The sequence below is a fragment of the Agelaius phoeniceus genome, chromosome 22, assembly GCF_051311805.1.
Source record: "Agelaius phoeniceus isolate bAgePho1 chromosome 22, bAgePho1.hap1, whole genome shotgun sequence".
Classification (NCBI taxonomy): Eukaryota; Metazoa; Chordata; class Aves; order Passeriformes; family Icteridae; genus Agelaius; species Agelaius phoeniceus.
Window position 1 is genome coordinate 1,820,979 of NC_135286.1, and position 26,901 is coordinate 1,847,879.

The 26,901-nt window shown below is 43.6% G+C and overlaps 1 protein-coding gene across 2 annotated transcripts; it reads left to right on the top strand.

Moving 5' to 3' along the window:
* Window positions 1–1,880: 1,880 nt before the first annotated feature.
* Window positions 1,881–26,739, top strand: KPNA6 (karyopherin subunit alpha 6). 2 transcript variants are annotated; one of them, XM_054648389.2, is made up of 14 exons: window positions 1,881–2,008; window positions 12,915–13,024; window positions 14,318–14,413; window positions 15,721–15,820; window positions 16,099–16,193; window positions 17,551–17,682; window positions 17,856–17,944; window positions 20,014–20,113; window positions 20,872–21,035; window positions 21,649–21,727; window positions 21,813–21,938; window positions 22,442–22,569; window positions 23,504–23,682; window positions 25,178–26,739. In XM_054648389.2, the coding sequence occupies exons 1-14, from the start codon at window positions 2,005–2,007 to the stop codon at window positions 25,360–25,362; spliced, it is 1,587 nt and encodes a 528-aa protein (XP_054504364.1). In that variant the 5' UTR covers window positions 1,881–2,004; the 3' UTR covers window positions 25,363–26,739. The 2 variants fall into 2 exon arrangements, with proteins under 2 accessions (XP_054504364.1, XP_054504362.2); XM_054648387.2 differs by lacking the exon at window positions 1,881–2,008 and adding an exon at window positions 12,074–12,824.
* Window positions 26,740–26,901: the final 162 nt, after the last annotated feature.

Consider the following 26,901-nt stretch of genomic DNA (forward strand, 5'->3'; position numbering starts at 1 on the left):
AAAAAAGCACTTGGCTCGTGGCTTTGACCCTGGAAGGAGCCAAACCCCCTGCCAAACCCTCAGCTTCTGCCTGGCTTTTTGTCTTGGAAGCTTTTTCTCATGGAAATTCCCATTTCCAGCAGTTTCTCCAGAAGAGCCAAGGCCTGCTGCTCTCCCCTTTTGCAGCTGCACCACCTTCCTGCACTGGGTTTTGTGTCTTTCTAGTTAAATTCTCCAAGCAAAATCCTCCTGGCTTGCTCTTACTGCTGGGCTGGCACTGGTTTGGGTCAGCTGGGGACAGAGCCCCAGTGTTGGTGGCACTCGTTTGGGTCAGCTGGGGACAGAGCCCCAGTGTTGGTGGCACTGGTTTGGGTCAGCTGGGGACAGAACCCCAGTGTTGGTGGCACTGGTTTGGGTCAGCTGGGGACAGAACCCCAGTGTTGGTGGCACTGGTTTGGGTCAGCTGGGGACAGAGCCCCAGTGTTGGTGGCCACTTGCAAAGGTCCAACCTGGCCCCACTTCAACCTCAGCTTGGCCATCCTGGGGGGGACAGAGGCTCCCAAATTGGGGTGTCCCTGTTGTGTGTCCCCATCTGAGCCCTGTCCCACCCGTGCCAGCCCCTGCAGCCACCACGAGCTTTGGGTTCCTTCCCTTCAGCCCCTGGCACTGTTTGTTTCACTCCCTTCAGCCCCACGACTCCTTTTTGGGGCAGTTTCATGTCACAACAGGAGATGCTGCTCATGCACAGTTACCCCCAGGGGACAGTGCCCTCCCTGGCCCTTGGGGTGCTGAGGTGACACTTTCTGCCTTTGTCCTGCCCCTTCCAGGCCTGGGGGTTTCCTGCTGGCTTTGGACAGCACTAAACGAGGTGCTCTTGGAAGAGTTGGGGTTTTGGGGTTGGGTTTTCCTTCTTTAGGGCGATTCCTGCTGGGAGCATCCCTGTCCTGCCAATGCCCTGGGTCCAGCAGAGCCTCTCCTTGTCCTGGCTGGGATTGTGGTGGGCAGGGGACACAGGGGACACCAGTGGGGACCTGGGGCTGCTGTGAGCCCCAGCTGATCCCACAGCAGAGCTCGAGGGTGCAGCATCTGTGTCACTTTCTTTCCTTCTTTTAGTGGAATTAACCGTGGGGTTGGTTGTGCAATATTCTCTGTTCTTGAACTATTCCGCATCTCCCTGAGCCTTTTCTAGCTGGGGTGACAAACCAGGAACAATTCTAACAGCTGGTAGTTTTGTAACAATGACTTTCTCCAAACCTTTTACAGACTTGCAGTTAACAGCAATTAAAGGAGTTCTCAGAGTCTCTGCCGTGTTCTCATTTCCTCCGGGGTGGGGATGACACAAATTTTCCTTTCCTCCCATCTCCCTCAGGAGAGGGAAGGGAGCCCCCACTGCCCCAGGCTCCTCAGGCTCTGAGTGACCCCGTAAAAGCAGCCAGTCCTCAAACTGTGGCCCCATAAAACCAGCCAGTCCTCAAACACTGTCCCCCAATTTTCGGGGCTCTGAGTGACCCCATAAAACCACCGGGTGTGCCCCAGAGCTCGTCTCTGCCTGGCACAGCTCCCAGGGTGGGTGACAAACACCACCCCAGGCCCTCCCAGTGGGGACATTCAGGGTTCCAGGGGCTGCTGGCACCGCAGGAGTTGGTCCCAAGGGTTCCTCAGGGATCTGCCTGGGGCAGCGCTGGGCTGCAGCAGCTCCTTCCCTTCCTGCAGCCAAGGGAACCGGACACGAGTGACAGGATGGAGGGGACACATGAGAGGGGACACGAGTGACAGGACACGAGTGACAAAACCCGAATGAGGGGACGCGAGTGACAGGACAGAGGTGACAGGACGCGAGTGACAGGACGCGACCGCCCCTGCAGTTCCGTCTCCGCTCGCTGGGGGCGCCCTAGCACCGCCCCCGCCGCTCTCCGCGCGCACAGGTTTGGCCCCGCGCGGCCGCCGTCCGGCCCGCGCCCCGCCCGCCGCCGCCATATTTTGGCCGCCGCCGCCACCACCGGAGCCGCCGCCGCAGCCGCCGCGATGGGTGAGGGCCCTAAGGGGCGGGCGCGGCCCGGGGGAGCTCCGGGCACGGCCGAGGGCGTGGGGTGCAGCCGGAGAAGCCGCCCCGAGGCCGGGCAGCGCGCACAGCCCGTTCCGCACCGCGCTGCCGCCGCCCTCGCCTTTCACCGGCGTCCCGGGCGCTGCCGGGGCTGAAAGTGGAGGGGCCGGCGCGGCCGCTGAGTCATCCCGGGGCCGCTCCTGGGGGCGGGGGGGTCTTTGGGGCTCTCGGTGAGGGTGGCCCGGGGGTTGTGACCGCTTCGGGCAGCGCCGGCAGCGCCTTTGGGGAGCTCCGGGTGGGGCGGGAGCTGCGGGGGGTGTTCAGGGTGAGATACCCCGGGTTTGGGGGTGTTCAGGGTGAGATACCCCGGGTTTGGGGGTGCCAGGGTGGGATACCCCGGGTCTGGGGATGTTCAGGGTGAGATACCCCGGGTTTGGGGGTGTTCAGGGTGAGATACCCCGGGTTTGGGGGTACCGGGGTGGGATACCCCCGGTTTGGGGGTGTTCAGGGTGGGATACCCCGGGTTTGGGGGTGCCAGGGCTGAAGTGCCCAGGTTTGGGGGTGTTCAGGGCTGTAAGAACCCGAGTTTGGGCATGCCAGGGTGGAATACGTCGGGTTTGGGGGTGTTTAGGGTGAGATACCCTTGGTTTGGGGCTGCCAGGGCTGTAAGAACCCGAGTTTGCGGGTGCCAGGGTGGGATACCCCGGGTTTGGGGGTACGAGGGCTCCAGTGCCCAGCTTTGGGGTGTGAGAGCTGTAAGAGCCCGGTTTTGGGGTGTCACTGCTGTCACTTTGGGGTATTACCTGGCTCTCAGATCCCTGCTCTGTTTAAATTCTGTCACTTTGGGGTCTCACCTGGCTCTCAGATCCCTGCTCTGTTTAAATTCTCCCCCAGTGCTGGAGTTCAGTTCTGAGCTCCCCCAGAGCTCGGGTTTCAGGGCAGAACCCCACAAACCTCTCCTGGGTTCTGGTAACCCAGAGGGGCTCTGGGTGTTGGGATTTTTATTAAAATCCGTCCTGAGCCCTCAGTGCCACCGTGGGTGACACCACACTGCTAGGGAGCAATGGCATCTGTTACAGGCAGGTCTCTGTCCCCTGCACATAAATCCCTGCTCTGTTTCCTCTTCAAAAAAAGTGTTTTAATTCCAGCAGCTTTTAGTTTTGATGTGCCTGATGTGGGAGGTCCCAGCTCAGGGAGGAATGGTGGATTTTATTTTATTTATTTATATTTTTTTTAAGATTCCTGTGAGGCTCTTCTGGAAATAAAGATTAAAATGTTTCCATTTTCCACCTGCAATGTTGTCTTTTAACCAGAGCTCCTTCAGAAGCTTAATGGCTTTAAAGTGGCAAGGTTAGGTTGGATATTGGGAAGAAATTTTTCTCTGTGAGGGGTTGGGATGGATTTCCCAGAGAAGCTGTGGCTGGAATTATCCCAGGCCAGGTTGGAGCAGCCTGGGACAGTGGAAAATGTCCTTGCCCATGGCAGGGGTGGCACTGGATGAGTTTTCAGCTCCTTCCAAACCAGGGAAGCTTCACAAACGCTCTGTAATCATTTTAAAATGATCATTTATAATGATCTTGCTTGTCAGGATCTCACCAGGAACTTTTCTTCCCCCTCCAAACCCTCCTGTGGTGCTCTAGGAGAAGTCAGTGACCAGGTCTGTGTGTGGCTGCTGCCCTGGACAGCTTGGAAAAATTCATTTATGGCTTCACATGTAAAACCTGAAGTGGCAGCTCTGAGGAGAAAAATGTCCTGGGGCCTGCTGGGAATGTCTGGAAATTCTTTGGGCAGTTTTATGTGGAGCTGAGAATTTCAGTTTTATGTTTTGTGTGGAGCTGAGAACTTTGTGCACAGGAGCTTCCCCACCCCATAAGAGTTGAATCTCCCCCTTGTTTTAATTATCCTCATGTAACTTTATTATTTTTTTTAAACAAGCTAAGGCTGTTTTTTTTTTTTTTCATTATTTTAAGTTAATGATATTGCTGGAAATTGTCACCAGTTCATTCCTTGTTTGCCATGCAAATGAGCCCTTTAAATGCCTTTTTTAGTGCTGTTTAACCCATGGAGCAGCTTTAATGCTCAATTCTCAATAAAACCCCCGTGGCTGATGAATTTAACAGTTAATTGGCTGCTCTGCTTTGTTTGCTTTAGTTCAGCAGAGCAAACATGAACTTTGTCAAGGGGGAGAGTTTGATCATTAAAATCCTGCGAGAGTGAAAGTCCTGATTCCTTCAGGCTTTCAGTCCTGGTGAGCTCCAGGTGAATCAAATCCCACACTCCTGCTTGGTGCTGAGGCAGAGCACACGTTGGAAGGGATGGATTTCCTGGAATTTTGTATTTCTCTGTAATTATCTCTGCTTGGTTTTAACCTGGAACTCTCCTGGCTCGGGTTTGAGTGGATGGAGTTGAAGTTGGTCCCTGTTTTAGGGACTGTTCTCAGCTCACACCTGTGCTTGATCTGTCCATTTTTGAGGGAAATCTGGATGGATAAACCAGCTTGGAGAGAACTTAAAACCCTCAAATTTGGGGATGAAAAGATTAAATCAGGAGTAGGAACCTTTGAGAACTGGACTGAGGATTGCTGGGTTCCTTCTCCAGCAGGACAGGGACATTCCAAAAGGATTCCTGATCTTGGTTTAACCCTGGGACACGAACCAGAGTGAAGAGAACTTAAAGCCCTCAGATTTTGGGATGAAAAGATTCAGTCAGGGGTAGGAAACATTGAGAACTGGCCTGAGGAGTTGCTGGGTTCCTTTTCCAGCAGGGCAGGGACATTCCAAAAGGGTTCCTGTGATCATTTAAAATGATCTTGCTTGTCAGGATCTCACCAGGATCCTTATAATAATAATAATTATATATATATATATATATATATATATATATCCTAATAATCTTGTTTTAACCCTGAGCAACGAACCAGCTTGAAGAGAACTTAAAACCCTCAAGAAAAGATAAATCAGGAGTAGGAAGCTTTGAGAATTGGACTGAGCAGTGCTGGGTTCCTTTTCCAGCAGGGCAGGGACATTCCAAAAGGGTTCCTGTGATCATTTAAAATGATCTTGCTTGTCAGGATCTCACCAGGATCCTTATAATAATATCCTAACATAATAATATATATTAGATATATACAATAATATATCCTAATAATCTTGTTTTAACCCTGAGCAAGGAACCAGCTTGAAGAGAACTTAAAGCCCTCAAGAAAAGATAAATCAGGAGTAGGAAGCTTTGAGAATTGGACTGAGGATTGCTGGGTTCCTTTTCCAGCAGGGCAAGGACTTTCCAAAAAGATTCCTAATTTTGTTTTAACCCTGGGACACGAACCAGCTTGAAGAGAACTTAAAGCCCTCAAATTTTGGGATGAAAAAATATTCAGGAGTAGGAATCTTTGAGAACTGGACTGAGGAGTTGCTGGGTTCTTTTTTCAACAGGGCAGGGATATTCCAAAAGGATTCCTGTGATCATTTAAAATGATCTTGCTTGTCAGGATCTCACCAGGATCCTTATAATAATATCCTAACATAATAATATATATTAGATATATACAATAATATATCCTAATAATCTTGTTTTAACCCTGGGACACGAACCAGCTTGAAGACAACTTAAAGCCCTCAGGTTTTGGGATGAAAAGATAAATCAGGAGTAAGAACCTTTGAGAACTGAACTGAGGAGTTGCTGGGTTCTTTTTTCAGCAGGGCAGGGATATTCCAAAAGGATTCCTGTGATCATTTAAAATGATCTTGCTTGTCAGGATCCTTTTAATAACATATCCTAATATAATAATATATATTAGATATATATATAATAATATATCCTAATAATCCTGTTTTAACCCTGAGCAACGAACCAGCTTGAAGAGAGCTTAAAACCCTTAAATTTTGGGGTGAAAAAATCCAATTAGGGGTAGGAATCTTTGAGAACTGGCCTGAGCAGTGCTGGGTTAGCAGGGCAGGGACATTCCAAAATAATTCCTGATTTTGCTTTAACCCTGGAACACGAACCAGAGTGAAGAGAACTGAAACCCCTCAGGTGTTGGGATGCACTGAGCAGTTGCTGGGCTCCTTTTTCCAGCAGCTCAGGGACATTCCAAAAAAATTCCTGATTTTGTTTTAGCCCTGGCACACGAGCAGCAAACTCTGCCTGCCACTGAACTTTCCCCAAAGAGAATTTTCTGCCTGTCCCTTCCCCCTGTGAGCGCTGCACATTCCAGGCTGATATCACATCCCTGCCTGCCAGGGGTATTGGACAGGAATTTTTATTTATTTTTGTGTGTAGCTGTTCTGTTTAGCTTCATTTGTTGTGTCTTCTGAGCAAAAAAAAGTGATTTTTTTTCCTTTAGTTTTTTTTCCTACTAATAACTACTTATGTAGTTATTCATAGTCAATAATATTTATGTAGTTATTTACAGTCAATAATATTTATGTGGTTATTTGATTTGGATTTAAGTAGTAAATAAGGTAGTTGGGGTGATTTGACAGGATTTTTCTTGGGTAGCTGTTCTCCTGTTGAGCTTCGTTTGTTGTGTCTTCTGAGCAAACAAAGTGAATTTTTTTCCTTTAATTTTTTTTTCCTACTAATAACTCCTTATGTAGTTATTCAATATACTAGTCAATATATTCAATATATTAGTCAATAATATTTATGTAGTTATTTGATTTGGATTTATGTAGTAAATAAGGTGGTTGGGGTGATTTGACAGGATTTTTCTTGGGTAGCTGTTCTCCTGTTGAGCTTCGTTGTTGTGTCTTCTGAGCAAACAAAGTGAATTTTTTTCTTTAATTTTTTTTTCTACTAATAGCTACTTATGTAGTTATTAATATTCAATAATATTTATGTAGTTATTTGATTTGGATTTAAGTAGTAAATAAGGTAGTTGGGGTTATTTGACAGGATTTTTCTTGGGTAGCTGTTCTCCTGTTTAGTTTCATTTGTTGTGTCTTCTGAGCAAAAAAAAGTGAATTTTTTTCCTTTTATTAATTCACTGCAAAACTATTGGTGACAGTAGAAAAAAGTGATTTTGAGTGATTTCTGCCAACAGCTCAGCTCATTTTACACATGAATTCAGCTGTTTTTATGGAGTTACTCATTTGATTTGGATTTAAGTAGTAAATAGGGAATATTTAAATGGGGTTATTTGACAGGATTTTTTTTTTTTGCTGTGTCTTCTGAGCAAACAAAGTGAATTTTTTTCCTTTTATTTTTTTCTATTAATTCACTGCAAAACTATCACTGACAGTTAAAAAAAAGTGGTTTTGAGTGATTTCTGCCAGCAGCTCAGAGCTGTTCTTTTACACATGAATTCAGCTGTTTTTATGGAGTTATTCATTTGATTTGGATTTAAGTAGTCCAGATGATTTAGTCCTTTGTTTTATAGGGTTTCAATTCACTTAATAAAGTTGTCCTGGACACATTTTTCTTTCTAGAAGAGTCCCCTGGAGATGTTCATGATGGGAGGATCCTCTGGGATTTCAGGGAATTGGAAATAGATGAGGAATGAGGTGAAACTCAGCAGTTCACTCCATTTATTTTACTGCAATTTGTCTAAATTTGTCCAGGAATTTAAATAGTTTAAAAGAAAGTTTAAAATTTTAAACTTTAAAATTGATTTAAAAGTTTTATTTTATTTTAATAAAATAAGTAAAATAAATAAATAGATTTTATTTTCTTTTACTTTATTTTAAAGTTTAAAGTAAAATTTAAAATAAGTTGCAAATAAATTTGTCTAGGAGTTTAAATAGTTTAAAATAAAGTCTAAAATAAATCTTAAAAATTAAAAAAAAATAAATTAAAGTTTAAAATAAATCTTAAAATTTAGTTTAAAGTTTAAAATAAATTTTAAAGTTTAAAATTTAAAAAAATTATATTATTTTAATAAAATTAAATAAATAAATTTTATTTTATTTTAATTTAAAGCTCAAAATAAGTTGAAAATAAATTTGTCCAGGACTTTAAATAGTTTAAAATAAAGTTTAAAATAAATCTTAAAGTTTAAAATTTAGTTTAAAATAAAGTTTAAAATAAATTTTAAAGTTTAAAATTTAAAAAATTATATTATTTTAATAAAGTTAAAGAAATAAATTTAATTTTATTTTAATTTAAAGCTCAGAATAAGTTGAAAATAAATTTGTCCAGGACTTTAAATAGTTTAAAATAAAGTTTAAAATAAATCTTAAAGTTTAAAATTTAGTTTAAAATAAAGTTTAAAATAAATTTTAAAGTTTAAAAATTAAAAAAATTATATTATTTTAATAAAATTAAATAAATAAATTTTATTTTATTTTAATTTAAAGCTTAAAAGAAGTTGAAAATAAATTTGTCTAGGAGTTTAAATAGTTTAAAGTAAAGTTTAAAATAAATTTAAAGTTTAAAATTTAAAAATTTAAAAATTTAAAAAATTAAATTTAAAGTTTAAAATTTAAAAATTATATTATTTTAATAAAATGAATAAATTAAATAAATAAATTTTATTTTATTTTAAAGCTTAAAATAAGTTGAAAATAAATTTGTCTAGGACTTTAAATAATTTAAAATTTTAAACTTTAAAATTTATTTTAAAGTTTATTTTAATGAAACAAATAAATTAAATAAATAAATTTTATTTTATTTTAAATTTAAAATAAATAAAATTTAAATAAAACCAATAAATTTATTTATTAATTTAATATAATTTAAATAAAATAAAATAAATTTGTCCAGGAGTTTAAATTGTAAATCACCAACTTTCTCCCATCCCAAGGGAAATTTGAGTGGAAAGGTCCTTTGGAGGTCACCTGGGAGCTGGGAATGTCCCCATGGGGCACTGGTGGCTGCTGCAGTTCCTCCAGTGTATTTATTCCACTTGCATAATTCCCAGAGCAGGGAGCAGCTGCCAGCCCTGCTGAGTGCTCAGAGCCACCTTGGGAAGGTTCCCTGTGGAATATTCGGAATATTTGGAATATTCCTGGAATCTTCCCCCCCCAGGAAGGGACATTTTGGCTCCAGGAGAGCCCAGTCAGGCCTGGCAGTGCCCTGGCCCTGACTCAGCAGCACAGAATCCTGCAGTGACTCAGCTCCAGGCCTTCAGCACCTGAAGGAAACCTTCAAATCCAATTTTTCTTGTCTTGGAAAAAACAAAAATAAAAAATTTCCCCACCCAGGAGCATCCAGAAGCTGTTGGAGCAACAATTCTGGAATTGCAGTTTCCTGCTGTACTTTGTGCTGCATTTACAGGGATTTCAGGGCCCTGCTGAGCCTTCCAAGTCAAAATTTCACCTCATTTTTCCTTTATTTTAAATGAGAAATATCTTCTCATCCTCCAGTTTATGAGTGGGGCAGGTTGGAATTGTAATTCTTTGACAGCTGGAGGAATTTTGGAAATTTTTACCCTCAGTGAAGACAAGCCTGCAGTGACGGCTCCCAGAGCTTCAGCAGCAGTGAGGAAAAGGTTGAAAGGAAATTTTTCTTGTCCTGAAAACAAAATTTAAAAAGAATCAGACTTGGATTCCCCACCCAGGAGCATCCAGAAGCTGTTGGAGTAACAATTCTAGAATTCTGGTTTCCTGCTGTACTTTGTGCTGCATTTACAGGGATTTCAGGGCCCTGCTGAGCCTTCCAAGTCAAAATTTGACATTATTTTACCTTTCTTTTAAATGGGAAATATCTTCTCATCCTCCAATTTATGAGTGGCAGCTTGGGCTTGTATTTTTGACAGCTGGAGGAATTTTTTTACCCTCAGTGAAAACAAAATCCTGCAGTGACTCAGCTCCCAGGGCTTCAGCAGTGAAGAAAAATTTGCTTTCAACATTTTCTTGTCTTGGAAAAAAATTTAAAAAGAGGCAGGCTTGGATTCCCCAACCCAGGAGCATCCAGAAGCTGTTGGAGTAACAATTCTGGAATTCCGGTTTCCTGCTGTACTTTGTGCTGCATTTACAGGGATTTCAGGGCCCTGGTGAGCCTTCCAAGTCAAAATTTCACCTCATTTTTCCTTTCTTTTAAGTGGGAAATATCTTCTCATCCTCCAATTTATGAATGGGGCAGGTTGAAATTGTATTTTTGACAGCTGCAGGAATTTTTTACCCTCAGTGAAAGCAAGAGGGGCCAAATTCCTTCCAGTTCCTGAGGGAGTTTCCTTTGCACAGGAAATTGGGAAAGTTCAGTTTCATCCTTAAGTTTCTGCAAATACTGATTTTTAAAAAAAATTATTTTAAATTTATTAATTATTTAATTTATTTTTTAAAATTATTTAATTTATTTTAATTTTTTTATTTATTTAATTTATTTTTAAATTTAATTTTTTTATTTAATTAATTATTATTTAATTTATTTATTACTAAAATTTACTTTATTATTAAATGTATTCATTTATTTATATTTTATTTATTTCATTAATTTTTTAAATTTTTAATTTAATTTTTAATTTTTTTTTTTTTTTTGCTGGAGCTATGAATGAAGAGCACTAATCCAGGGAGCCACAAAAGGCACAGCTTGGGGAACTGTGGGATTCCCAAAGCAGAAGGGATGTTTTGTCCAAGCTTTTGGATCAGAACTTTTTAAATTTAATTAAATCTTGGAAGATTTGTTGTTTTCTTGAGTGAAATCTCTGAGTTCAGTGCCCACGGGCACTTCTTCTGTAAAAGCAAATCTCTCCAGAATAAAGTGAAAATCTGTGACTGGAATCTCTTCCTTAGGAGCAGCAGTTTATGTATATATATATATATATATATATATATATATATATATATGTGTGTGTGTATATATATGTGTATATATGTATATGTGTGTGTGTATATATATGTGTATATATGTATATATATGTATATATGTATATGTATATATATGTGTGTATATATATATGTATATATGTATATGTATGTATATATATGTATATATATATGTATGTATATGTATATATATATGTATGTATATATATGTGTATATATAAAATTTTAATATAAATTATAAAATATAAATAACACAAATATATACACTATAAAGATAATTTATATATTTGTGTATAATAGATACATATAACTATATAAATATGAATATAAAATATATTTATATATAAATATATATGGGTTTATATATTTATATATAATAAATATATATATATTTATTCCCTATTCCTGAGAGCCCAGTGCTCCCAGATCCTGATTAATGGGTTTGGGGATATTCCCACAGATGGAATTGGAGTTTAAATGAGCTGAGTATTTGGTACTGAAATATTCCAAACACAGAATTTTTCCTGCTCTGTTTCATTCCGTGGCTTTGGTCCTGCTGCAGCCCAGAGCTCCCTGGGAGCTCCTGACCCTGCATTTGTCCCACCCTATAAAACCCTAAAGTTGCCATGGAAATGGGCTGGAATGTCCCAAATCAGCATTCTGCTGCCAAAAGATGATGGGCTGGGAGGAGAAAAAAAAACCAAAAAAACCCCAAAAATCAATGGGAATCATCTGCAGGGATAAAACCCAGGGAATTTTGTTACAGCAGCCCTGAAGAATTCTCTTTGGGGTTTCCCTGCAGGGTGAGAATTATGGGTGCTCCGGGACAGAAAATAAAAAAATCCCTTAAAGGAGGAGGTGCTGAGTGGGTCTGGCCCAGCTGGGCTGGAGCAGCTGAGCTGTCCTGAGTCCCTTGGCTGTTTATGGCACTCCTGGGCATCCTCGCTTCCCCTTCCTCCTCCTCCTCCTCCTCCTCAAAACCACCTTGTAACTGGAGGCTTTGCTTTGCAAAAGGAGGATGAAATCCTGAATTTGTTTGCAGAATGAAGCTGTCAATTCCGGCTCTCCCCTGTGGCTGCGTGAGGCACAATGGGGTGGAAATACAAATTAAAACCTAACAGTGCTGCTTCAATAGATTTTCTGAATGAAAATTGACACCTGGCTGTTGTGTGGTCAGATATAAAGCCCTAAAGTCTGTAGATTTCTCTCTTTTTTTGGTGTCTTTTTAGCTGGTTTTGGGAAATCACAGAACTGAAAGTATTTTGTTTCCTCTCCCGTTAAAATATTATTTTTTTTCCAGTTGTTTTCTCTCTCCTTAGTAATGGAAAGCTGGATATTTGTATTTAGTAGATGTTTTTTCTTGGGTTGGCTGTGGACTTTTGGTTCTGACACTTCTGCAGTTGATCTTGGAAGGGCTCCAGAGTGGCTGGAGGTTGTTGATAAGTGAGACTGAAACTTTCTGTGAGCCACGGAATGAGGAGGAGATAAAACTGCAAACTTCCTCCCTGCAGCTGGGGAAAAAAACCAAAATACTGCTTTTCAAATGAGTTCTGAAGGAGTTTGTCCTGAGAAAGGCACAAATGTGCAAATAATGTCAGAAATGAGAGAGTTTGGGGAATTCCTGCCCTGCTGGGGCAGTCAGGGGCTGCCGTCCTCAGTTACAGCTCGGCCCTGGCTGCCTTCAGCTGTGCCAGAAGTTGGGGTGTCCCTTCCCTGGCAGGGAGGGAGCAAACACAAACTGGGAGGGAAATTGTGTAGGAATCGGGGTGGAATTGCTGCATTTTTCAGAAGTGGGAGCAAACACAAACTGGGAAGGAAATTGTGTAGGAATCGGGGTGGAATTGCTGCATTTTTCAGAAGTGGGAGCAAACACAAACTGGGAGGGAAATTGTGTAGGAATGGGGTTGGAATTGCTGCATTTTTCAGAAGTGGGTCAGGTCCTGCACACCTGGTGGGACACAGGGCCTGTGCCTCACTGCAGCTCTGCTCTGGTGTTATAAACTCCATTCCTTGCTCTCTGGGAATAAATATCTGGGAAAAATGCTGTGCTGCTGGCAGGGAAATAGGAATTGCTGCTGAAAACCCAGGAGTAAATAAAGGTATTCCATCTGGTTATCCCATGGGGAGGACACACAGAGGCAGTGCAGGAGCCCTGGGGCAGAATTGCAGAATCCCTCCTGTTTTCACAGAAAACTATCGAATGAAGAGCTACAAGAACAAAGCCCTGAACCCCGAGGAGATGCGCAGGAGGAGGGAGGAGGAGGGGATTCAGCTGAGGAAGCAGAAACGGGAGCAGCAGGTAAATCACTCAGCTCAGCCTCACACAGCCCGGGCTGGTGGAACCTTCGAGGATCCGGGCATTAAACTTTGTCTGCAATCTTTATTTTTTCTGTTCTGACTGAGATCTTGCAGGTAACTCACCTGGAGAGGCTGGGTCAGCCCTAACTGCTGCAATCTTCAACATTCTGTCAATTAAAGTTTGTTTGCAGTCTTTATTTTTTCTCTTCTGACTGAGATCTTGCAGCAGGTAACTCACTCACCTGGAGAGGCTGGGTCAGCCTTAACTGCTGGAACCTTCAAGGTTCTGTGCATTAAACTTTGTTTGCAGTCTTTATTTTTTATGTTCTGAGATCTTGCAGCAGGTAACTCACCTGTACCAGGTTGTGTCAGCCTTAACTGCTACAATCTTCAAGGTTCTGTGCATTAAAGTTTGTTTGCAGTCTTTATTTTTTCTGTTCTGAGACCTTACAGCAAGTAACTCACCCACCTGAGCAGGCTGGGTCAACCCAGAGTGCTGCAATCTTCAATTTTCTGTCAATTAAAGTTTGTTTGCCGTCTTTATTTTCCTGTTCTGACTGAGATCTTGTAGGTAACTCACCTGTACCAGGTTGTGTCAGCCTCAGCACAGCCCAGACTGCTGCAATCTTCGAGGTTCTGTGCATTACAGTTTGTTTGCAGTCATGTTTTCTATTCTAACTGAGCTCTTGCTTTTTTCCCTTTCTTTTCTCTGGGCCCAGCTCACATGGAGAGCTTCCCAAGCGTTTTGTTCTTGGGCTACTCGAGTTGGTTTTTGCTTGGTTTGGGGTTTTTTTGGTTTTGGTTTTTTTTTCCCCCACAGATCTTTGATTTTAAAGGTGGGTTTTGTTTTTTTTTTTAAGATATAATTAGTAAATGGGATTATTTCCTGAAGAAACAGGAAGAGCAAGTGAAAGCATGGCCTCAACCCTGGGTGCATTTCTTTTTTGGAAGCACGAGGTGATTCCCAAGTGCTTTGTCTGGAACTAAATATTTCCTTTATTAGCACCTTATCCAAGCTACTTTTTTACCCATTTTTCCTGATTTTGGTCAAATTCTGCACTTGCCTTCCCGGGTGGCTCAGTGATTTGGACATTTGAATATCTGAGAGCAAGAATTAACCCTTAGTTTGTGTGCCAGACTGTCCCTGAGAGTGCAGAGCTGCCATTAGTGACCCCTTTTTATTCAGGTTGCTTCAGTCCAGGAGGGATCTTGGTTGAGGAACAAGAAAATCGAGTTGTGGAGCCTGTTCATGGCTATTTTCTAATAACAATCCCTGTGTTCTGCTCCCCACCAGCTCTTCAAGAGAAGGAATGTGGAGCTGATCAGTGAGGATGACTCCATGTTTGACACTCTCCTGGTGGATTCCTATGTCACTTCCACAACGTGTGGGGTAAGGTGCCTTCAGACAGATTTCATAAATTTAATTTAATTCAATTTTATGTTTTGGGGCCCTGCAGAGATTCCCAGACAAGCTGTGGCTGCCCCATCCCTGGAATTATCCCAGATTGGATGGGGCTGGAGCACCCTGGGGTAGTGCAAGATGTCCCTGCCCTTGGACAGGAACTTGGATGATTTTTAAGCTCCTTCCAACCCAAACCATCCTGGGATTCTGTGCTTCCATGGAACTGCCAAAATCCAATGGTTTTATTCCTTTACTTTCAACAATGTTTGTGTAAATTGGTGCAGGCAGCTGGGACAGCCACAAACCCTTGGCTAAAACACAAAGAGGAGATTTAGTCCTGAGGGGGAAATTCTATTCCTGAGGGGAGAATTCTGTTCCTGAGGGGAGAATTCTGTTCCTGAGGGGAAAATTCTATTCCTGAGGGGAAAATCCTATTCCTGAGGGGGAAAATCCTATTCCTGAGGGGGAAAATCCTATTCCTGAGGGGGAAAATCCTATTCCTGAGGGGGAAAATCCTATTCCTGAGGGGGAAAATCCTATTCCTGAGGGGGAAAATCCTATTCCTGAGGGGGAAAATCCTATTCCTGAGGGGGAAAATCCTATTCCTGAGGGGGAAAATCCTATTCCTGAGGGAAAATTCTGTTCCTGAGGGAAAATTCTGTTCCTGAGGGGAAAATCCTATTCCTGAGGGGAAAATTCTGTTCCTGAGGGGAAAATTCTGTTCCTGAGGGGAAAATTCTGTTCCTGAGGGGAAAATCCTATTCCTGAGGGGAAAATCCTATTCCTGAGGGGAAAATTCATTCATGAGGGGAAAATCCTATTCCTGAGGGGAAAATCCTATTCCTGAGGGGGAAATTCTGTTCCTGAGGGGGAAATTCTGTTCCTGAGGGGGAAATTCATTCCTGAGGGGAAAATCCTATTCCTGAGGGGAAAATTCATTCCTGAGGGATCCAGAGGGACTCCAATAGAGCCATGAGCCTTGCATAGCTCAGCCCATGCCAGGAAATCCTCATCCCACAGCTCATTCTGATTTATCAAGGGTTATTCCCAGCTGCAAAATCCTCAAAATCCTCCTCCAGTGTCCTTTTATTCCATTTTATCCCCTCTCCTCCTCTTTTATCCCATTCCCCCCAGCACTGCAAATGTGAGCTGGGGGATTTCTGCTGTGCTGGGATCCCCAGGTTGGAATCTTTGGATTTCTGGCTAAGCCCAAATTGTTGGGTGTGATGTCTGTGGTGCCTGGAATAATCCCAGTCTGAAATGAAACCGTTCCTGTTTCCTCTGCCTCTTTTCAGGAGGGGTTGATCACAGGAGAGATGGTGGAAATGCTGTTCTCAGATGACCCTGACCTCCAGCTAGCAACCACTCAAAAATTCAGGAAATTACTCTCCAAAGGTAAAAATAACTCATCCCTGCCCAGCATCCAACAGAGACTTTTACAGGGATTTGAACACAAAGCTTTGCAGGTTGGGAAAAAAAAAACATCCATAATTGAGAAATGTGATCATTTTTTGTATCACTGATCATTGCCAGTTGTGATTGGTACAGAAAATAATTCTGCCAAGCTGCCCTGATGAGTTCAGCCCAATTTGAGATAATTTAATTAACACTTCAGCCTTGTTAGTCCCCTGCATGAGACCTGTTCACTCCCTGACACTGCCTTGCTGTTTCAGAGCCAAATCCTCCAATAGATGAGGTGATAAACACTCAGGGAGTGGTGGAGAGGTTCGTGGAATTCCTGAAAAGAAGTGAAAATTGCACATTACAGGTAAAGGAAATTCTGTTATCAATTATTCAGGGTGTGGAGCTGTTTATCCTGTGAACCCACAGGTGCTGTGAGGGGAAAATGATATTTTGAACCCCAGAAATGTGATCTATGGGAGAAGGCAAAACTAGTCTGTAATGCTCAGGCAAAAAAATTAAAATGTAAATTGCTCTGAATTAAATTATCGGAAAAAATAATTTAATTCTGGCAAAAAAAATTAATTCTGGCAAAAAAAAATTAATTCTGGCAAAAATCACCTAATTCAGCTGCAGCAGAAAAGAGTTTGGCCTTCCTGTAGCTGATATTTCTGCTGGGAGCTGGTGGAGCCATGGGATGAAGCTGCAGGAGGAAAATGTGTGAGGGAAAACAATCCTGGTTTCTTTGGACGGGTTAAAGAGACTCCCATACATGGAATTTCATCCAATTTTATGACTGCTTTCCTCTTTCTCCCTGCCCTCCGGCCCCATGGACCAAAGGGAATTCATTTCCAGGAGAGCTGGATGGAAATCTGGTTTTAAACCAAAATCAGGGAATTTCTGCTCAGCTTCCCTTGAACTCGCAGCATCTTTGGGGTGTTGGATGAAATATAGAAAATTTTCTATTTTGTGTGTTCCTGCACTGGGAAATGGTTGTGGAAGAGAAGTGAGGTGGTGGTGCCATCTCTTGCTCATCCTTTGTAGCTCTTTTATTGCTCAAGAAAATAAAATCCTTTGAGTGCTGAGACATTCTCCTCCTTTCTCTCCCAAAACCTTTGCAGGAATTGCAGCCAGAATGTCATGAGAGCTGCTTTGCTGAATCAGGCTGATTTCATTCCTTTATTTTTCAGGATCAGGCTAATTTTATTCCTTTATTTTTCTGAATCACACTGATTTTATTCCTTTATTTTTCTGGATCAAGCTGATTTTACCCCTTTATTTTTCTGAATCAAGCTGGTTTTATTCCTTTCTTTTGCTGGATTAGGCTTATTTTATTCCTTTGTTTTGCTGGATCAGGCTAGTTTTATTCCAGGCTGATTTTATTCCTTTATTTTTCTGAATCACACTGATTTCATTCCTTTCTTTTGCTGGATCAGGCTGATTTTATTCCTTTATTTTTCTGAATCACACTGATTTCATTCCTTTCTTTTGCTGGATCCGGCTGATTTTATTCCTTTATTTTTCTGAATCACACTGATTTGATTTCTTTCTTTTTCTGGATCAGGCTGGTTTTATTCCTTTATTTTGCTGGCTCAGGCTGATTTTATTCCTTTATTTTTCTGGATCACACTGATTTCATTCCTTTCTTTTGCTGGATCAGGCTGGTTTTATTCCTTTCTTTTGCTGGCTCAGGCTGATTTTATTCCCTTTATCCCTCCTTTCAGTTTGAGGCTGCCTGGGCCCTGACGAACATCGCCTCGGGCACCTCCCAACAAACCAAAATAGTCATCGAGGCTGGGGCAGTTCCCATCTTTATAGAGCTCCTAAACTCTGACTTTGAGGATGTTCAGGAGCAGGTAAGATCCCTCCTCACTTTGGGGTTTTGGGGAGAACCACATATTCAAAATGCAATGTTTAAATGGATGATCCCAGCTGCCTGGAGTTGCAGGAAAATTGCCCTTTTTCAGCACAGTGCCTGTGTTCTCCCTGTCAGAAAATGAATGCTGAAGCTGTTGGTGTTTCCTTTCAGGCTGTCTGGGCGTTGGGGAACATTGCTGGAGACAGCTCAGTGTGCAGGGATTATGTCCTGAACTGTGCCATTCTCCCTCCCTTGTTAATGTGAGTAGCCATGAGCAGCTCTGGGAGTGCCACTGTACCAGGGGGCAGGGTTGGAGCTGGGCCTACGGATTGTCTGGGGATCAAACCTGCCTCAGGGGAGTGGGATTGTGTGGAGAACATTCCTGACAGAGTCCCTGTCACTCTGGGATCCCTGGGGATCAAACCTGCCTCAGGGGAGTGGGATTGTGTGGAGAACGTTCCTGACAGAGTCCCTGTCACTGTGGGATCCCTGGGGATCAAACCTGCCTCAGGGGAGTGGGATTGTGTGGAGAACGTTCCTGACAGAATATGACAGTTCCTGTCACTCTGGGATCCCTGGGAATCAAACCTGCTTCAGGGGAGTGGGATTGTGTGGAGAACATTCCCTACAGAGTCCCTGTCACTCTGGGATCCCTGGGAATCAAACCTGCTTCAGGGGAGTGGGATTGTGTGGAGAACATTCCCTACAGAGTCCCTGGGAATCAAACCTCTGGTTCTGAGTGGGATTTTGTGGATAAAGTTCCTCACAGAGTCCCTGTCACTGTGGGATCCCTCAGAATCAAACCTGCTTCAGGGGAGTGGGATTGTGTGGAGAACATTCCTGACAGAATATGACAGTTCCTGTCACTCTGGGATCCCTGGGAATCAAAGCTCTGCCTCAGGGGAGTGGGATTGTGTGGAGAACATTCCCTACAGAGTCCCTGGGAATCAAACCTCTGGTTTTGAGTGAGATTTTGTGGAGAGCATTCCTTAGAGATTCCCTGGCAGTGTGGGATCCCTGGGAATCAAAGCTCTGCCTCAGGGGAGTGGGATTCTGTGGAGAACATTCCCTACAGAGTCCCTGGGAATCAAAACTCTGGTTCTGAGTGGGATTTTGTGGATAACGTTCCTTAGAGATTCCCTGTTAGTGTGGAATCCCTGGGAATCAAACCTCTGGTTCTGAGTGGGATTCTGTGGAGAACATTCCCTACAGAATCCCTGGGAATCAAAGCTCTGGTTTTGAGTGAGATTTTGTGGATAACATTCCTCACAGATTCCCTGTCACTGTGGGATCTCTAGGAATCAAACCTCTGCCTCAGAGGAGTGAGATTTTGTGGAGAACATTCCTGACAGAGTCCCTGGCAGTGCTGAGATCTCTGGGAATCAAAACTTTGCCTCAGAGGAGTGGGATTGTGTGGAGAACATTCCCTACAGAGTCCTTGGGAATCAAACCTCTGGTTCTCAGTGGGATTCTGTGGAGAACATTCTTTACAGATTTCCTGGCAGTGTGGGATCCCTGGGAATCAAAACTCTGAGTGGGATTTTGTGGAGAACATTCCCTACAGAGTCCCTGGGAATCAAACCTCTGGTTCTGAGTGGGATTTTGTGGATAAAGTTCCTCACAGATTCCCTGTCACTGTGGGATCTCTAGGAATCAATCCTCTGCCTCAGAGGAGTGAGATTTTGTGGAGAACATTCCTCACAGAGTCCCTGTCACTCTGGGATGCCTCAGAATCAAAGCTCTGCCTCAGAGGAGTGGGATTTTGTGGAGAACATTCCCTAGAGATTCCCTGGGAATCAAACCTGTGGTTCTGAGTGGGATTTTGTGGAGAACATTCCTCACAGAGTCCCTGTCACTGTGGGATCCCTCAGAATCAAACCTCTGCCTCAGAGGAGTGGGATTTTTGTGGATAAAACTCCTTCATGCTGCTCGAGGGTGCTGCTCCTTGTGGAGTCACCGGGTGTCCCTCAGCTCCTGCTCTCTGTGGATTTTTGGGGTTGGAGCAGGATCAGGTCTCTCACACCACCTCCCTCAATGGTGACAGAGTTCTGTCAAGCCTGGGCTCTTGTTGCTCAAGAATGAATCTTCTCTCCACCCTGGAAAAGTGAGGTTTTGTCCCACAAATCTGATTTTGCTGCTCCTGGTGTCAGCCTGGCTCCTCACCCCACAGCACTCTGAGCTCAGACTGAGCAGTTTGTGTCACTTGGTTTCTGGTGATAACTGGGAGTGTTCTCCTGGGCTGAACTGGAGCTAAATATTTTCAGTTTTAATTCTTTTGGTTCCTTCTCTTCCACACCAAGGACAATAATCCCTGCTGATTCTCTCTTAGGCTCCTCACCACGTCCACCAGGCTGACAATGACACGAAACGCTGTCTGGGCCCTGTCAAACCTGTGCAGAGGGAAGAGTCCTCCTCCTGAATTTGATAAGGTGAGAAGAAATGCCCTGATGGCAGCCAGGAGATGGGGAGACACCACTTAAGAGCTTTGCCTGGGTTATTTTGGGCTGTTGAACTCGAGGAGGGCACAGGATGAGGTTTTTCCTTCCTGCTGAGGTTTTTTCTGCATGTTTCATTTTTCCCAACATTTCTGCTGCACCCCTCAAATAAGGGACAGGCCCAGGCTTCCCTAGAAAGTTTCTCTAAGCCATTTTCTTGTGAACTTTGGAATTTTGAAACTTCAGTTATGATCAACAGCTACTCTGAGACCTGGAAATGATAAAAACCAGAATTCCTGAGCTGTGATATTACAGCTGTGAGCTGTGATACCTTCCCTTTCCCTGTTCAGGGAACCTAACTAAAGGTCCTGCTGCCTTTTCAGCTATCTCATCCTCCTTTGGCAACACAAAAATGTTTTTAAAAAAAAGTGCAAACATGCTGATTGAAGTGAAACCTCACACATCAAAGCTGAGGAGCCTTTGGTGAGGGGTGAAATCTGAATTGAGTATAGATATAAACCCACTTAGAAATGATTGAGGTGAACATTGAGAGTCAGAAATGGAGCCAGTGTAACTCCTCAGTGTAATTTAAGTGTAGCAACCAAGCTTGAGGTGCCTTTGGAGCTGTGCAAGAAGGGATCTGTGGCCATGCAGGGCTTGACCTGAGCAGAGAGCAGGAGCAGGGGGTGTTTTCCTGCAGCTGTGGAGCTTCTGGCCTGCTGACTAACGCTGGGTGGTGGCTGTTGTTGCAGGTGTCCCCCTGCCTGCCAGTGTTGTCCCGATTGTTGTTCAACAGTGACTCTGACCTGCTGGCAGACGCGTGCTGGGCTCTGTCCTACCTGTCCGATGGCCCCAACGAGAAGATCCAGGCTGTGGTGGACTCTGGGGTGTGCAGAAGGCTGGTGGAGCTCTTAATGTGAGTGACAACCCATCTAAATCCATCTACATCCCACCAAACTCCCCCTGCACACGGGATCCAGGCACCCCAGGAGGGGCTGGAGCAGGTTCACAGCTGGGATTTGCTGCCTTGGCTTCCTGAGCTGGAGATTTTCCACTTCTACTCTACACTGTGAAAAGATACCTGTGTTGGTCTCAACATCTGCCTCAAAAATTACAAATTCATTGATAAAACAAATAGTATCCCTATAAATTTCTGAATTCAGCCAATTTTTGAGTGTGGGCACAGACAACTGGGAAGAACTTCCTCCTTTCCCAGATTTTCCTTGCAGAGTGTTGTGTGCTCTCAAACTTCAGATGGAAGCCTGGTTACGAGGCAAATCAAAACCAGTGGCTAGGAGAATTCAGCTTGGCTTTGTTTCTCCAAAACCTCTGTGGAGAAGGGGATGGAGTTGGGATGCAAAGGCTCAAACTGTGCTGCAGCTCTGTTTTCAGTGGCTTTATGCCCTGTTCTGTGTGGCAGGGGATGGGATCCTAAGGAAATCCTGCAGATGGGATCATGGGGAGGGAACATGGTGAATATCCCAGTGATCTGATGGAGCTGGGTTTGTCTCTGCACGCTTTTCCTGCAGGCACAACGATTACAAAGTGGCCTCTCCAGCTCTGAGAGCAGTTGGCAACATCGTGACAGGGGATGACATCCAGACCCAGGTGAGAGGAGAGGAGAGGAATTCCCTGCAGGGAATGCAGTGCCTGCTGCTGGTGATCTCACCTGTGCTTCCTTTTCCCCCCAAAGGTGATCCTAAACTGCTCAGCCCTGCCTTGCCTCCTCCATTTATTGAGCAGTCCCAAGGAATCCATCAGGAAAGAGGCGTGCTGGACCATATCCAACATCACAGCAGGGAACAGAGCACAAATCCAGGTACAGTCTTCTCCAGCCTGCCTGCAGTCATCCCACATTCCAAGCTCAGCATTAAGGATTTGCAGCTTTTTCCTTCCCCTGACCCTCAGAGGCTGGATTGGTTCATTTCTCTTATTCTGCAGCCAGATGAGCTAAAAAATGGGGATGAAAATGAGGGAATGGCAGCAGCACATGGAGTGAACCTCACAGGCTGGATCATGGGAATCAGAGGAGATACAGCCCCTATTTGTCCATCCTCAATCCCTTGCAAGAGCTGGAGCTCCTTGAGGTTTAATTACCCTTTTCCTGACCTCGACAAGCAGAGATCTCAGAATTCCTCCAGTGTTGCTGCAATTCCAGGGTGCTGGTTATGGAATATCTGCTTTTCATAGGATTTGGCTGAGGAATAAACCCTTCAGCTGGGGATGTTCTTCACGTGGGGGCCATGGAAATGAAGGTTTCTTTCAGGAAGCCTTTTGGGAAGTGCTGCCAATGCCAAGGCCTCTCCTGCCCTCTCTTCCCAGGCAGTGATTGATGCCAACATTTTCCCGGTGCTGATCGAGATCCTGCAGAAGGCAGAATTCCGCACCAGGAAAGAGGCGGCCTGGGCCATCACCAACGCCACCTCAGGAGGGACCCCCGAGCAGATCAGGTATTCCTGAGCCTCTGCCTCAGCTCCTGGGAGCTTTGCCTGCAGGGGAATTGCCAGGCAAAGGAGGAATTCGGAGAGATTCCAGAGGGTAACTGAGCCAGGCAGAGCTGGGGTGTAATTTGTGATTGATTTCCTTCTGGATGGGGATAATTTAATCCCAAATTTCCTCCATCCCTCTTTGGGTAGTTGAGGCTAAATATTCAAATTTAATGACAGATAAAATTCCAGTGTGGAGTTAAATTGAGCAGCACCCGGATTTCAGAAGGGGTAGTTGAGGCTAAATATCCAAATTTAATGACAGATAAAATTCCAGTGTGGACTTAATTGAGCATCACCTGGATTTCAGAAGGTGTTAGGTGAGGCTAACTGTCCAAATTTAATGACAGATTAAATTCCAGTGTGGAGTTAATTTGAGCAGCACCTGGATTTCAGAAGTGGCAGTGTAGGGTAGTTGAGGCTAAATATCCAAATTTAATGACAGATAAAATTCCAGTGTGGATTTGACTTAATTTGAGCAGCACCTGGATTTCAGAAGGGGTAGTTGAGGCTAACTGTCCAAATTTAATGACAGATAAAATTCCAGTGTGGGCTTAATTGAGCAGCACCTGGATTTCAGAAGTGGCAGTGTAGGGTAGTTGAGGTGGTTGAGGCTTTGGGTAGTTGAGGCTAAATGTCCAAATTTATTGACAGATTAAATTCCAGTGTGGATTTGACTTAATTTGAGCAGCACCTGGATTTCAGAAGCGGCTCCTTACCTTAAAAAAACAAAAATTCAGAAAATAGGGTTGCATGCAATGCAAATAAATGGATTAAAATTAACCTTGCAGAGCAGTAAATGTGTGTTTTAAGGTAAATTTCTGGATTTTAGTTGGACTCATCTCCTTTGCTTTCCCACGGAGCAGGCAGTGATGCTGGTGCTGCTCTCTCCCTGCAGGTACCTGGTGAATTTGGGTTGTATCAAGCCCCTGTGTGACCTGCTGACTGTCATGGACTCCAAGATTGTCCTGGTGGCACTGAACGGGCTGGAGAACATCCTGAGGCTGGGAGAGCAGGAAGCCAACCAGAGTGGGACTGGCATCAACCCCTACTGCAGCCTGATTGAGGAGGCCTATGGTACGTGGGGCCTTGGGCACTGCAGGTGCTTTTCTGCTCTCTCCAAGGGCTTTTTGTATGCCAAAGTAGCCAATATTTGTTCCAAAATCTCCTCAAACTCGTTTAGTGGGTGATGAGAAAATACTTGGAAGTAAAAACTCTGACCTGGAGTCCAAGCTGAAAATCGTGGCTTGCACCAGGTGGGAATATGAACCAGCAATGAGCTGAGCTAAGGAAAAAGTGACAGTTCAGGGTCTAAAATTGCTCTGAATCTACCCAGATTTACACTTTCAACCCAGGGAGACTTTGCTTTTCCCTGGAATGACTTAATTTGGTGCTGATGGATTTATTTTTTTCTTGGTCCTGCTCTGGATGCTTTGAGGAGGAACAAGTTCCTATTTTGGTCTGAAGCTCCCCGTGGGCTGGCAGTGGCTGCTTTTCCCTCTCATTACTCTGAGTGTCCTGATTCTCCCTGGAAGGACAATTCCTGGAATTCCTGAGGGTGCAGTGTGCATGGATGTTTGCTGTGCTCACTGCACTCAGCTGGGCCAGCTGGAGGCTCCTGGGACCTGCCCCTGTAGCTACCAAATCCCTCATTTCTAATCCCACTGGAATTGGGGACCATCCTGCAGCTGGGAGCACATCTGGATGGGCTAAACCTGAGATCCAGAGCTTTGGCACAGCTGGGTTTGTGTGGTTGGGCTCACAGGGGCCCCAGGATGAGGGAAGAGATGAGACTCTTGACTCCATGTTTCAGAAGGCTGATTTATTATTTTATTATAAATATAATATTCTATCTATATAATAACTTAAGAAATAATATATATAAATTATATATTTACATAGAAATATATAAAAATAAATATTAAAATTTATAAATAATTATATGTAATATTATATATAATATATCTTAAGAAATAATATACATAAATTATATATTTATATAGAAATATATTTATGTATAAATAAATATTTATATATTTATATACATATATATAAGTATTTATAAAAATTATATATCTATATATAAATATATAATTTTTATATGTTATTTATTAATATATTATATATGGAGTATTATACTTATTAAATATATATATATATATATATATATATATATATATATAAAGGGAAAATGATATCTTAAAACTACACTAAAAGAATAGAAGAAAGTGTTTCATTAGAAGGAAAGGAATGGAATGAAATTATAATAAAATCTTGTGACTGACCAGAGAGTCTGAGCCAGCTGGGCTGTGATTGGCCATTAGTTAGAAACAACCACATGAGACCAATCAAAGATGCACCTTTTGCATTCCACAGCAGCAAATAATTATTGTATACATTTCATTTCTGAGGCTTCTCAGGAGAAAAAGATCTCAGCAAAAAAGATTTTCCATAAGATACCATAGGGCCAGGTTTGGCTGTGGATTTGTTCTGCTCACGGAATTCTTTAGAGGACAGAGAGCGAATTTCTGCCTTTCATCCCATCCCATTCCATTTTTTTTTTCTTCCAAAGGTCTGGATAAGATAGAATTCCTGCAGAGCCACGAGAACCAGGAGATCTACCAGAAAGCCTTTGATTTGATCGAGCACTACTTTGGGGTGGAGGAGGACGCAGCGGTGGCGCCGCAGGTGGACGAGAACCAGCAGCAATACATCTTCCAGCAAGCTGAGGCTCCCATGGAAGGCTTCCAGCTATAATCCTGGGGGAAAAAACTCAACAAAACCCCCCCAAAAACCCACCACAAACTCTCTGGAAAAGTTTGGGAGAGCAGCTGCTGGTCCTGGCTGGGAAGGTTTGGACACCCACTGCACCTGTTTAGGAAAACTCTGCAAATACCAAGAGCTCCTGGAGAGAAGGGGAATTTCTGCTCCTGGTTCCTTTGGGTGCTGCTCACCTTGGCTTTGGAGGCAGGAAGGACACTGAGGTGACAGGTGACACCTCTTGGTGGCTTCTTCTTTGTGGTGGTGTCTCCCCAGGGCAGTTTTTACCTCGTTGGGTGAGGACACAGAGAGGAGGGAGCTGTTCTGGCCACAGTAATTCTGCAAAACCTGGCTTGATCTATTTAAATTTTCTTTTTTTTTCTTTTTTTTTCTTTTTTTTTTTTCTTTTTTTTTTTTTTTTGCACATGTTACTCTTTATTAAAGACTCTTTAATATGCCAAGAGCAAAAATTTAGCCCTGGCCTTCCTCCTTCAGGTGGACAGTCCTGGTGAAGCTAGGACCAGTTCCCTGATGAAAAATACTGAAAATGGACAGAAAAAATGAGAAGTTCTCTCACTGCTGGGAAGTTAATTTTTTTCTGCTGCTTCCCTTTGTCTAGATTTTTGTTTTGTTTTTTGGTTTTTGGTTTTGTTTTGGTTTTTTTTTGTTTTTTTTTTTTTTGAAGAACTGCTAGTGGTATTTCCAAGGATTAAAAACAAAACAAAACAAAAAAAAAAAAGCAAAAGCAAAAAGCAACAAGAGCCCAAAGATGGGAACTGGGGTGGATTTTTTTGGAGCAGGAAGCACAGCTGCTGTTGCACAGGTTTGGTTTGCATTGTACTGACTGATCTGAGAGCTCTGAAATGCTGAAACCCACCTTCATCTTTACTTGAAATACTTTATTTGCCATGAGAAACATGGGCTGAATTCTGGGTTTTTCCTGCCTTGGGGTGGTTTGGGGTGGAGGAAGATTTGGCTCCACCTGCCAGCGGTGATGGAAGCTCCAGCAGCACCAGGTTTTCAGGTTTACCTCCTGCTCACAGTCAGATAAATGCACATTTTACTTCCAAAACCAACAAATCTCTGTATTTTTTATATTATAGATAGGGAGATATTTGTCTAATTGGGCCACAGAGAAAAGTCTATATGAAATTTCTGTGATTGCTGTACATGAGCACTGTGAGGCAGGCACACCTGCAAACCCCCGGGCTCGGCGCTGCCCCGCCGCTCCTCCCGCGCTGCTCACGGAGCTCCCCGAGCCCCCGCGGCGCTTTTTGGGCCACTTTGCCACGATTTCGGTCAAAAGCAGAGGAGCAAACCCCGGTTCTGGGGTGTCCCTTGTTGTGGAACGAATAAACTGCACCTGTGCAGGTGTCCGGCTGTGCTGTGCTGGGGGTACCGGGGGTGATCGGTGACCTTGGGAGGGGCTCCCGGTGCCCGGTAACGGCGGGGGCGCGCGGGGCGTGCTGGGAGTTGTAGTCTCGGGGGTGGGCACGCACAGGGCATGCTGGGAGTTGTAGGCCACGCTTTTCCCTC

Excerpts from the sequence above, each read along its gene's own strand:
- KPNA6 (XM_054648387.2), top strand. The coding sequence starts at position 12,269 with ATGAGTTCTGAAGGAGTTTGTCCTGAGAAAGGCACAAATGTGCAAATA. Across the intron at positions 12,825-12,914 it reads AAACCCAGGAGTAAATAAAG|AAAACTATCGAATGAAGAGC; the intron begins GTATTCCATCTG and ends CTGTTTTCACAG. Across the intron at positions 17,683-17,855 it reads TTGAGGATGTTCAGGAGCAG|GCTGTCTGGGCGTTGGGGAA; the intron begins GTAAGATCCCTC and ends GTTTCCTTTCAG.